General features: G+C 41.4%; 1 protein-coding gene across 19 annotated transcripts in view; it reads left to right on the plus strand.

Annotated features, from left to right (window-relative positions):
- FER (FER tyrosine kinase) overlaps nucleotides 1-12,708 on the plus strand; it is a 432,887-nt gene that overhangs the window by 194,023 nt on the left and 226,156 nt on the right. For 16 of the 19 annotated variants that reach the window (XM_073344641.2, XM_078852827.1, XM_078852828.1 and 13 more), the window contains one exon: nucleotides 7,413-7,535. In XM_073344641.2, coding sequence (XP_073200742.1) covers nucleotides 7,413-7,535 — 123 coding nt within the window. Of the gene's footprint in view, nucleotides 1-47; nucleotides 1,046-7,412; nucleotides 7,536-11,943; nucleotides 12,145-12,708 lie in introns of those variants that run through there. The other 3 variants (XR_013635792.1, XM_078852835.1, XM_078852834.1) reach the window with 3 other exon arrangements.

A 12,708-nucleotide genomic window follows, 5' to 3' on the forward strand; every position in this document is an offset into this window, starting at 1 on the left:
TATATGTACAATTTATCTTTTTTTATTCTCCCACTCCTTTTTTTTAGAGTTGGTGCTTGATAGTGCTATGATAGCTCAGGTTCCAAAGCAATGTCAATGTAACCCCCTCTTTTCACATGGTCATAATTTTCTGAAACATTCACTCTTGGGGCTGAAATTTTACGTAGTTGATCTCTGCTCTAAGACGAATTTTTTGTACAGTTTATTTTTCCCTTTTCAAACTCAAAAATAGCTAAGGCAATTTCCATAAACAAAAACAGCCTAACAAACCATAAGAGAAGGTTAAATAAACTCCAGGCCCACAGTAGCCTCCCCGTGGATGGGAAAGTTTACATAGCAAAAGATTTGTTCGGTCTCCTATGTGCTGCTGTGAATTGAGATCCGTGCTGCCTAGGAGCCGCACACACCCTACATAGACACAGGAATCCTGTTCTCTTTAGCTGAGCAGAACCACAAAAGTTCTGTAGGAGGGAGCTGTTGGGGAGAAAAGGACAAGATATCTTCCATTATTCTTATATGAATATTATTTATGGAAAAAATGGCGAATTTGAGCAGTTTGTCATAAAAATCAGTTTAGCTAATGCATTTCTTTTCTTTCTTTTGAATTTTTTTTTTACCTGTTGCACTCCCCAATTTGTTAAGTTATGTCTATTTTAATGGGCTCAATAATTTCATTAGACTCATCTAAAGGTAGGAGAGGTGGTGGAAGATCACTTATTGGAAAGGTGTCATTTTGGTTATTGTTAATATATCCAAGGAGTTTTCCAGTAGGAGGAAATCTGGTCACAAACATTAATTCTACTTTACCATAATTTGATATAGCCAGTGATATTCTGGAGTGTGTTTTCAAGTCCTAAATAAGAAAATAAATGCTTTAAAACTGAGCATACCTCTATATAAAGAAGGTGTGCTTAATCCCAAAGGTGCTGAGCGCCCTGGCCCTGACCCATCAGTATTAAGCATGTGCTAAACCCTTTGGTCTAGGGTTGCTTTATAGTTTCTTGAGATCTCAGATGATACTCCACTAAGACTTAAAAATGATGTAATTTAGGGATTGTCTACACTCAAAACACTGCAGTAAAGACACTATCTCCTATTGACCTAATTTACCTCCCTGAGAGGTCGTAGCTAGGTTGACAGGAGACTTCTCTCTTTGACCTAGCACTGTCTACACCGGGGGTTAGGTCGGATTAACTGTGTTGCTCAGGGATTAGGGTTGATAACCCTCCAGGATTGCATTGAAGTCTCCAGGAATTAAAGATTAATCTTTAATTAAAGATTATATAATTGATGAAAGTTCCAGGAATATGTCCAACCAAAATTGGCAACGGTATCAGGGATGTGGATTTTTCACACACATGAGCAGCGTAGTTATACTGACCTAATTTCACAGTGTAGACTAGGCCTTAAAAAATCTGAGGGTATGTCTACGCTACCTGCTGGATCGGCGGGTAGTTTAGACACAATAAATCAACCCCTGAGCATTCTCCCGTCGACTCCTGTACTCACCACCACGAGAGGCTCAGGCAGAGACGACGGGGGAGCAGCAGCAGTTGACTCACCATAGTGAAGACACCACGGTGAGTAGGTCTAAGTACGTTGACTTCAGCTACGTTATTCATGTAGCTGACGATGCGTAACTTAGATCGATCTCTGCCCTTACTGTAGACCAGGGCTGAACAGGACTCTGGAACCAGTAGACTGAGAGAGAGAGAGAAATATGAATTTGTATTCTTGTGTGCACATGCAGTTTATAAGTTATGTGTAATAAATATTGCTCTGATCATAGTAAATAGCTTGAAATTAGCATTTATCCACAAGTCAAAAATCATCTGACCCCTTATACATAAATAATACTATTACCTAGATCTTGTAGTGTTTTTCACCAGTAGATCTTAAAGCACTTTACAAAGGAGGTAAGTAAATAGTTTTCCCAAGAAGTACAGAAAAGAAACTTGATTTTGCACCACAGGGGAGGAACTAGGTGCAGATAGTTAGCACTAGGGAGGGCTGCACAACATGCACTATAGGATTCAAGCTTTCCCCTAGAGTTCAATGATAGTTTGAAATATATTAAGCTGCGTAACACACACTTTCAAATGTGCACCTTACAGCAATGAGAGTGTGGGCTGGTCAGATGTTGAAATAATCAAGGAATGTAGAAAGTTAATGTAGCAGGCAATTTTGGGGCAAATAAGGTATTTTGTATTGAGTGACTATTCCTCAGTGTTCATTGCACAGTGCCAAACTTTCCATGTTCCAGGACTTCTGTTTTTGTCTTTTCTTATAGCATGTTACATTCATAAGCCTGGAATTAGATGATACCACCTGAGATTAATTTGGGCCTTTGGGAATAGGACAGAAATCTTTTTTTGTTTTGTTTTGTTCTGAAATCCCAGCTGTAGCTTCAGCTAAACAATTAACTGACCCTATATAAACAGAGACTGTGGCAACAATGACTCAGAAACCTTCATATAATCCACAGAAAGTCAGTGGACCTCATCTAATTCTTCATTTTGGGATAATGCCGTAATAAAAGAGGTCAGCCATATACTTGCACTAAATAATTTTCATAGTCTCTTGCAGATCTTTCCAGTTTAACACTATTTTGCTTTAGAAATAATTCGTACAGCAAAGTGAAAGTTAATACAGTGACAATCACTTATATGTACTCTGAAAAGTATTTGAAAATAAATATTTTAACTGGTATTTTTGAGCCTTCTTGCAGTAACCGCAAATATTATAGCTGAAATATGAAACCTTTACATAAGACGCTATAAGCCAGATGCTGTCTTGCATTAAAATAAGTTCTATATCAAAATAACTTATTTTTAGTATTCATAATACAGTTATTTCAGCTAGATGGCTAGTACTTTATCATGATTTCTGTTAGACTCTGGGGTGAAACCTTGGCCCCTTTGACTTCAGCAGGGTTAGGATTTCATCCCAGGGCTACAACCAAGTGGTGTTTGAGATGCTAAATTTTTAGTTAAAATCTTTTAGTTTTAAATGTTTCACAGCCAGTCTCTGTGGGCTTGGGGAAAGTCATGAGATGTTTTCTCAAACTGTAATCTCTAAATTTAGACCAAGGATGAGTTGACCTTTTTCTCATGTCAGTAAATTTGTATCTACTAGTGTTGGCCTTTATGTGGAACATACACTAAATTGTAACCAGTGAATTTATTGTACAAATTTAGGTAAATGTCACGTTATAGAATATGATAGATTGGAAAAGAAAAATGTCGTCTTTTAACCAAAAGTTAAAACAATTACTCTCATAACTTTGTTCTGTACTGGAGTTAAGCTGATAATTGTTGTCAAGATGGAGATTTGGTTTCAAGGCTCTCACTCCCAAGGCTGTGACCAAACATTGGCTTGTTTATGGATTGGGTTGACTCTGTTTCAGGATCTCCTGGTTTTTGTTTCATTGACAATTTTGGCTTAGTGTTGGTCTCAGAAGAAGCTAGCCACACTCTTCTATTGGAAGACAGAGTGCTACTAAGTCCTCCATCTAATAAGGCATGGGTATTAAAGAGAATAGAAAAGTATAATGGCTACTGGGAAAATCCAGAGAAGTTTTTATTGACCGAGTTTTGCATCAGAGCTGGACTTGGTAAAAGATAGTTCCATAAAAAACCATCCAAAAATATGCTGTTGAAAGTCTTGCAATGATATATAGCAGGGTAGTTATATTTTAGCTGCCAACTCCACCAGATTCCTTTACAAAGAATTATTTAACTGTTGGATGCACTCACATAAAATTTCCTGGCTTTTACCAGTTTTATAGATGTAGAGAATACTGCACAGCATCTCTCACTTTCATGTTCTCTCCCCACTACCCCAAACTTAAATACTTAATACCACACAAGTATAGAGATACATTGCCTGAAGAAATTTCAGAAACTTACAAAACAGTGGAAGCAACACAAATGAGAAAAATATTTTCCCTTGCATCAATATCACAATCCTGTCATTTTTACTTTTTCAGTGTCACTTTTTCTAGGACTCGTGTATTGTTCCAGTGCCAGTTTTCTTGATGTTTCCTATCAGAAAAGGGCATGTGATCACTTGTTACATATATATTCATATGTCTGGTTTCACAAATAGGATACAAATGAGCATGACACAAACTGTTTTTTTTATTTTGCTTCTCTTTGGTAACATACATTTCAAATGATAGATTAAAAAAAATAAGCACAAGACATTTTCAAAACTACATGGATTTTCCTAGTTTTGTGTGCACAATCCCCAGAGATCTAAGTTATTTCCTATTTATTTATTCTTGGATAAGACTATCTCCTTGCATTTTCACTCCAGTTTCACCTGCCATCCCTTACTGGAATAGTTGTTTCTGTGTGGTATTGTTTCTCAGTGGAAGGGCCTGGGGTATGTCTCTTCAGGAACAGCTGTCAGATTTGATTCTTAGACTCCCCAGTTGCGACTACACATGAATAAAAGCATGAGGCTGAAACCTCCATCCCATTGTGTAACCAACATCACGATTGTCTCATATCATTGACAAGCCTGGTCTCTGTTGATGTGAATTTTCTTCTGATTCCAAGCCTCTAGAATAGTAGTGCAGTGTACAGCTGTTGTGACAGTGGTCCAGCTGTTTAAATAGCCTGTTTGATTTGACCAATGTTTTGAAATGTTGAACTAGTCAGATGCAGCGGTTGACTAATCAATTTTGTCAGCCAATCTGTGAAAAACAAATAAGAATTGCTCATTTGTTTTTAACTAAAACTGAACTTTTAAGAAATGTGTGTACATTTTTTATAAATTTAAATATTTCCTGAAGAAAACAATGTTGAATGTATAGGGTCCAAAATATATATATTTTTTAAAGTATGGAAAACAGAGAATGTATTGCAGTTAATTACAGAGGCCATTTATCCTCCTCAGTGGATGATATGCTCTTAGAATAACCTGTTAATATAGGAGCACCTCTTTTGGCTAATGGGTGCAAACTTCTTATAAAAAATAATATTTTATACTGAAAACTTTCAGACTTTGGTGTCTGAGTTTAAATTCTTAAATCCATTTAAGCAATTAAGTTATTGTAAGCACTTTGGGGCAGGGCCAGTTTTTATTACATATTTTTACAGTGCAGTTTTTGTTACATGTTTTCACAGTGGTCCATGAATGGGTCTCCTAGGAGCTACTGCAATACGAATAGTAAATAATAATAATAATAATAGAAAAACGGTTCCAATGCTCAAAAGTGCTGATGACTAAATTTCTGATAAAGAAATTGATGGATCTGGGAATATACCTCCTAGTTGTAATGAATGTTGCCTGTTCCATGATACTTGCATAAAGGAAGTTCAAGTTCCTTTCCATTAAGTCTTGGTGAAAAATTCCTTCCTGAGTCCAAATTTGGTCATCAGTTTAACCCTGTGAATATGAATAAGAATTACTATTATTAAGCATCTAAATCCATTGCTGTCATTCAGTGTTAATCAGTTTTCAAATTCTTCTCAATTATTTGTATTACTGTAGCGCTTAGGAGCCCTAGTAATGGACCAGGACCCCAATGTGGCAGGCACTGTACCAACAGAATTAAAAATGGTTCCTGCCCCAAAGAGCTTACAACCTCCATATAAGATAGGAAAAAACACACAGTTACGAATAGAAAGATTGGCAGGAGTAACAAAGAAACAATGCAACAATATTGGTCAGCATACGAGGCAGTGATTTCTGCATACCAGCAGCCTAACTGTTTATCCGTAAGCATCACAGGAAGTGAGTTTTCAGGAGGGATTTGAAGGAAAATAGTGGCTGTTTAGCACTTACCAAGTGTGAGGGCGGCATAGGAAAAAGCATGAAGGTGCTTGCTTGAAAATTTAGAAATGGGCAACAGAGGTGGACATCATGGGATGACCAGCATCAACATTTTGACAGTGAATGAGAGATGATACATAGGGGGTGGGTACACCATGAAGGGCCTTGAAAATAAAGACAAGCAGCTTATGTTTGATGAGCGGCAGGGAGCAGTGGACAGATACAAAGAGAATGTTCATATGTTCAAACTGGCCTGTTATCTTTCCTTGCCTAAAAAATGATGATAACTTGGCAGGCACTTATTGTAGTTCCCAAAAAGTCATTTTCCATAAGAGCCCTAGTATACTGAGTGCACTTGCAAAATATTGTAAATTAAAAACAATTCTTTAGCAGTATTATTTAATTTTCTTTGCCCTGAACCTGAATCTCAATTTAGATCACTTTTACTATTCCAGTCCTTGGCTTTACTTGTACTAAATGTTTATGGCCACATTGTTTATGGCAATGTTTGTGCTGTAGAAAGAGCTGAGTAGGGAATAAATGAAGAAAAACATGCATTTATATGGGCACAAATAGCCTAACCCATATACTAGTCACTGAAATCCTGTGCAGAATTCAGGACTGTAAGAGGCTGAACTGAGCAGTACAGGTTTTTTCCCAAAGAATTTTCTAAATCTTTTGTCATTGCCCTTCCAGCCACTAGTGTACCTATGTCACTTGCATTCTTTCTCCGCACCTACAGATACAATGCTTCCTGACGTTCTGTGATAGGAAGTACAGCTTGTAAAAGAATCTACACAGTTCCTGCATGATGGCAAGAGAGTTACAGTAGCCACAGCAGGGACTTTTTTAATATTTAAAATGAAAAAGAGAGAGACAGATAAGAAAAAAAGAGAGGGATGGAAGTGCAGGGAGGCAAAAATGCCTTTCATCTCACTCAGCATTTCTGAAGTATGGAGATGGCTGGGTTTTTATCCTAAGTACTATTGAAGATGGCTGGTCACACATTATTATTTATTTATTTAAGACCCACCAAAATTTTTATTCTGTGTGTGCCAGTGAATCATTCATCACTTTTATCACACATTGCCTGGGACTACATTACATGGTGAATTAAGATTTGGCCCCTGTTCCTCAAGCTTTGTTTCTGCGCTAGAGAGCTGAAATTTACCCTGTGTTTACTAGATTTTCAAAGATATTTTTTGCAGTACATCCTTATTTTACATGTTTCGGTGTTGTCTTAAAATAAATGGTTTTTGTTCTTTAAGTTGGTAATATTTTATTGCATATCCTTTTCATATTTAATATGTCTCAAAGTCACTGTTACTGTGCCATCTGTTGAATCACAAGGACTTCCTTCTTTCTAGTTTTGATTTAAGAGTTGAGATCTGTTTATTTTATTATGATAAACTAATTGAATGAATAGATATTTTTTCTAGTTATTATGACCCACATTATGGTCCCATTGAAGTCGCTGGAAGTTTTTGGATTGACTTGGATGAGACCAAGATTTAATCCTATGAAATTAAACTTTTCTGTTTCTAGTTATTCGTGGATAATTGTTGCTAATTGCGTCTTTTGCATTTCCTCATTGGAGCTGTTCTGAAACTGAATTTTTTTCCCCCTTACAGAATCAGTACCGATTTGAAGGAACTGGGTTTCCAACTATTCCTCAGCTTATAGACCATCATTACACAACAAAACAAGTAATTACTAAGAAATCAGGTGTAGTTCTGCTGAATCCTGTTGTTAAGGTATGCATATATCCTGTGTATTTTGTTAAGTAGAAGATTTTGCTGCATTTCATTTAACCTTTTAAACCATGATTTTTGCAATTACGAATGAAATGTTAAGCAGTTTGTAGGTTAATCAGAACTATCTCATTCAGTTAGTGCTTCAAGATAGCAGACTCCTCTGTTCCTCTTAAGTGATTACTCCAGCTTCCGAAACACTTAACTATTAACTCATTATTGCTCATTACTCTGCAGCTTCCTGAGCTGTTTACAGTCTTTTTGTTTGAGCGCTGAAAATTCATCCCAATTAACACACTCTCCTCACTCTCAAGGGTCTGCATCACAAGTACCCACATACCATCCTTCTGGAAGGATGTCATTCTGAGTCTGACAAAGCTTTCTTATACTTCATTCTTCTCTTCCCTCTTTTTTTTTGGACCTTCCAGGTAGAATCTGTTTCTGGCTCAGTAACCCATAGACCAGGGATTGGCAACCTTTGGCACGCGGCCCACTAGGGTAAGCCCCCTGGCTGGCCGGCCAGTTTGTTTACCTGCTGCGTCCGCAGGTTCGGCCGATAGGGCTCCCGCTGGCCGTGGTTCACTGCTACAGGCCAATGGGCGCTGTGGGAAGCGGCGGCCAGCACATCCCTTGGCCCACGCTGCTTCCCGCAGCACCCATTGGCCTGGAGCAGCGAACCATGGCCAGTGGGAGCCATGATCGGCAGAACCTGCAGACGCTGCGGGTAAACAAACTGGCCGGCCAGCCAGGGGGCTTACCCTAGCGGGCCGCGTGCCAAAGGTTGCTGATCCCTGCCATAGACCATGACATTGGTTTCCTTCTCAATGAAGCTGTGTTGCATATAAAAGTGTTCGGAAGGAAAAGAGCGTTCTTTTAAACAATAGTATCTTTACAAAGTTTGGGAGAACAGTTGGAAGAAGAACAGGCTGACCCAGAGGGGGATTTGAGTAGATGGGCTTCTTTATTTCGGTACTTGTTCCCCTGGACGCAATTGTCCAGTAAGTACTAGATTAGTTACATCATTCTCTTTATCTACATTAGTATGTAAATTTCTACATTTATTACAACATCCCCAAAACCCTTATGGAGTAATATGAACGCTCATACATCTGGCGTCACGAACAAGATCCCAGGGGAGAATTGTGCCTGATCACCACGTCTCACCATGGATTCGATGAGTAAGTTTAATGGGCCCTTTACTGCAGCCCTGGTTAAGGAATTTATTAATAAATTGGTAGGGAAATGGGGGGGTCCTTATGCGGCCCATCAGGATTGGCTAGCCATCCAGGGGTGGGTGGAAGCTGCTCTAGCGTCCAAATGCTCCCAGAATAAGAAAAAGGTTGTTTTGTTGCAGGCTGTGTGTGAGGGTCTGTCAGGTTTATGGGAGGAGGTTAAGGATCTTAAAAGCAAAGTGTCAGGTTTCAGAGTAACAGCCGTGTTACTGTCTGTATTCGCAAAAAGAAAAGAAGTACTTGTGGCACCTTAGAGACTAACCAATTTATTTGAGCATGAGCTTTCGTGAGCTACAGCTCACTTCATCGGATGCATACCGTGGATACTGCAAAGTGGAAACTCTACAGCAGCGCATGGTAAATCATCACAGTGTGCTAGCAGTCAGAATGGCTGAGAATTGCATGGATGATCTTAATCATCTTAAGTCTGAGAACCTGGCCCTGAAGGGACAAGTAGATGCCTTAAAGCAGAATTCTTTTCCCCCGGCCCCTATTTACCCCCCACCACCCTTTCTGCCCCTCCTGCACCCTCCGCCCCTCCTGCCTATGAAGATCCTAATTCCTCAATAAATTCCATCTACCCTGTCATGACACGAACTATGGTCAGGATGGCAAAGGAGGACCAGGCTGCAAAAGATGAGGTGACAGAACTCCTGCGCCGGTCCGGTATTCAAGTACCACCCCAGGCTCTAAATGCGGGGGACGGTGGCCCCACTGTCCGGCAAGAGGTTACCATCACCTCCATGTCCGAAGGAGACAGGGAGAGCCTATACCGAGAATTGGGCCCCCCGCCCCAAGAATGGAATGCTTTCCTGCAATGGCTAGAGCGAATAGAAAGCCAGCTGTACCAGTATTTTGGTAGTGATTTGATTTTAGCCTGGGAGATGCTGTTGGGCCCCTTGGCAGCGGCTGTGGGCCTCCAGGGTAAGGATTGTTGAATGATTGTCCTGGACACAGCCCGTATTCTTTTCGGGGTGTATTCCCTAACAGCAGGCTTGGTTAAGTTAAACCCTATACCGGGGAACACCTGCACGCTGCCATCTCCCGCATCCAGGTCTGGGTTCGGGTATTTGGGGACCTTGAAGACAAATGGTTATTACCCCTTGGGGCTGGTCGGAGAGCAGCCCTTCTCGATGCTTGGCTGCAGTGCCTTAGCCCCCAACTCCACAATTGGCTGGAGTTGCAGGCAGGACCCTTCCAGGCAGCCATCCTGCCTGCATTAGTAGAAAGGGCCTCTCCGTACGCACGGCAGAATATGGCCCGAGAAACCCTTACATCTCAAAATGGACCCACGGGTAAGGATACCTCTGCCCAGATCCAGCCCTTGGAGGAGGGCCTTGATGCCCTCCTCAGGGAGCGTGGGCCAAAGCCCCAAAGGTCCCAGCCCGGTTGCCCAACTTCCTCAGGCTCTAAGCCCAGCCCTGTAGCAAGGAAAGGAGACTGGCCCTGCTCCAGTTGCCAAGCCAATAATTTCGCCCAGAGGGAGACATGCTTTAAATGCAGGCATGCCTGGGCTGTGCGGTGGTGGCCATTGACTAGGGGAGCCCTCAGGCCAGTCCTCAGAGCTGGTCTCTCTCCGTGGACCAGTTCAGCTGCCCGGTAATCCAGGGGCAGCTGAATGGTGGGCCTGAAGGGACCTACCTTTTTGATTCCGGATCAAGCTTAAATCTGGCACACGGTCCTGCCCAGGAACGGGGCCAGGAAATATTGTTTGGAGACGCCATGAGAGGCCAAAATTGGGCAATTGAACAGGACGGGATACTCTGGCTGTCCAAGGCAGAGCCTTTTGATTCCGCTCCCTGGGTGGTTGGCCCCAATGTCCATCTCAATATCATAGGGGTACCCAGTTTTAAAGCATGTGGTCATTGATCTGTGTAACCGCCAACTGTGGTCCATTCCTAATGGGAATGATCAGGTGATCCCCCTCGGGTTGGTAAGCAGTGTAGCAAAAGGGCCAGAATCGGGAATCATTCAATTGGGTTGGGAGGACCTGCCGGGATGGGAAATGGACAGTCTGGATGCTGGGCAGCTCCAAACTTTAGTGAGTATAGACGGGGGAGCTCCTCCAGCAGTAAAGCAGTACCCCATTCCTCAAGCGGCTATTCAGGATCTCTCCATTACAACGGAGCATTTAAAGCTAATGCCCCCTTATGGCCTGTACGTAAACCAGATGAGTCCTGGAGGCTAACCATTGATTACTGGGAAGTAAACCGAGTCACCCCGCTCCTCGCACCACTAGTGGCATGCCTGCCTGAAATGATTGCCCGAATTCAATCAGGGGATCAGTGGTTTTCTGTGCTAGATGTGTCCAATGGATTCTGGTCCATTCCTCTGGCCCAGGACAGCCGCGGAAGACTGCCTTCACTTGGCAAGGGTCTCAATTCCAATGGCGGGTTCTGCCCCAAGGGTACAGTAATGCCCCCACCCTGTTTCACCAGGAGCTCAAGTGGGTTCTGGATGCATTGGGGCCCATAAGCCAGCGATGTATTCAGTATGTGGATGACATTCTCATTTGGGGATGGGAAAGGAGGAGGTGGCTGCGGCTATCTGAGAAGTAGTTAGGGGTCTTGGGGAAGCAGTACTAAAGGTGAATGGAGGAAAAGTTCAGCTGGTCCTACCCTCAGTAACCTTCCTAGGGGTAACCATTGAATCGGGTAGGCGGTCTGTTGATTCGATTCGGGCGGCCATAATAGCCCAGCTGCACAGGCAAGTTTGGGGTCATGGCCCCTTTCTCCCTTCCTGCAAACTGCTGATCCAAGGAGTTCATGACTGCAATTGTAGCAAAGAGGTGTATCTTCAAAGTAAAACTTATCGGTAGAATATGCTAATGAGGTAAATAGTAATCGGGCGGGGATAATTATATTCAGTAGAGGGTTATTAATATTCATTGTATGGGCGTCCATATTACTCCATAAGGGTTTTGGGGGTGTTGTAATAAATGTAGAAATTTACGTACTAATGTAGATAAAAAGAGTATGATGTAACTAATCCAGTGTTTACTGGACGATTGGGTCCAGGGGAACAAGTACCGTAATAAGGAAGCCCATCTACTCAAATCTGCCTCTGGGTCAGCCTGTTCTTCCAACAAGAACTGTTTTAATGGTAATTATTCCTGTTTATAACTTGAAGACACTGATGCACATTGAAAACCAGATCTAAGTATTTCTTCCTTTCTCCAGTCTTAAATGCAACATTATTTCAATCAAAATTTGAAATTGAACTTCACCTTATAGTCAAGAAACCATTGTTGAATAGAAGGAAACAAGAAACCTCATAAAGCACTATACATACAAGAAAAGGCCTACATAGTCATAGAATCATAGACGTGTAGACTGGAAGAGACCTCAAGATGTCATCTGGTCCAGTCTCCTGCACTCACGGTAGGACTATATAATAACTAGACCATTCCTGACAGGTGTTTGTCTAACTTGTTCTTAAAAACCTTCTATGATGGAGATTCTTCAACCTCCCTAGCGAATTTATTCCAGTGCCTAACTATCCTGACAGTCAGGAAAAATTTCCTGAATGTCTAACCTAAACCTCCCTTGTTTCAGTTTAAGTTCCTTGCTTATTGTCGAGTCCTCGGAGGTTAACGAGAACAATTTTTCACCCTCCTCCTTGTAACAACCTTTTATGTACTTGAAAACTGTTATGTCCCCTTTCAGTCTTTTCCACACTAACTAAACCCAGTTTTTTTCAATCTTTCCTCATAGGTCATGTTTTCTAAACCTTTAATCATTTTTGTTGCTCCCCTCTGGACTTTCTCCAATTTGTCTACCTCTTGCCTGGAATGTGGCACCCAGAAGAGGGGACAAATACTCCAGCTGAGACCTTATCAGCTAAGCACAATCTGAGAGAGCTAACAATCTCCATATTTCCTTCCAGTAGCTAGTCTTTCGTATCCACACATCAACCAACCCTGTATAATTAAGAACTAAATCTTT

This window comes from Lepidochelys kempii, chromosome 5 (genome assembly GCF_965140285.1).
Source record: "Lepidochelys kempii isolate rLepKem1 chromosome 5, rLepKem1.hap1, whole genome shotgun sequence".
Taxonomy (NCBI): domain Eukaryota; kingdom Metazoa; phylum Chordata; order Testudines; family Cheloniidae; genus Lepidochelys; species Lepidochelys kempii.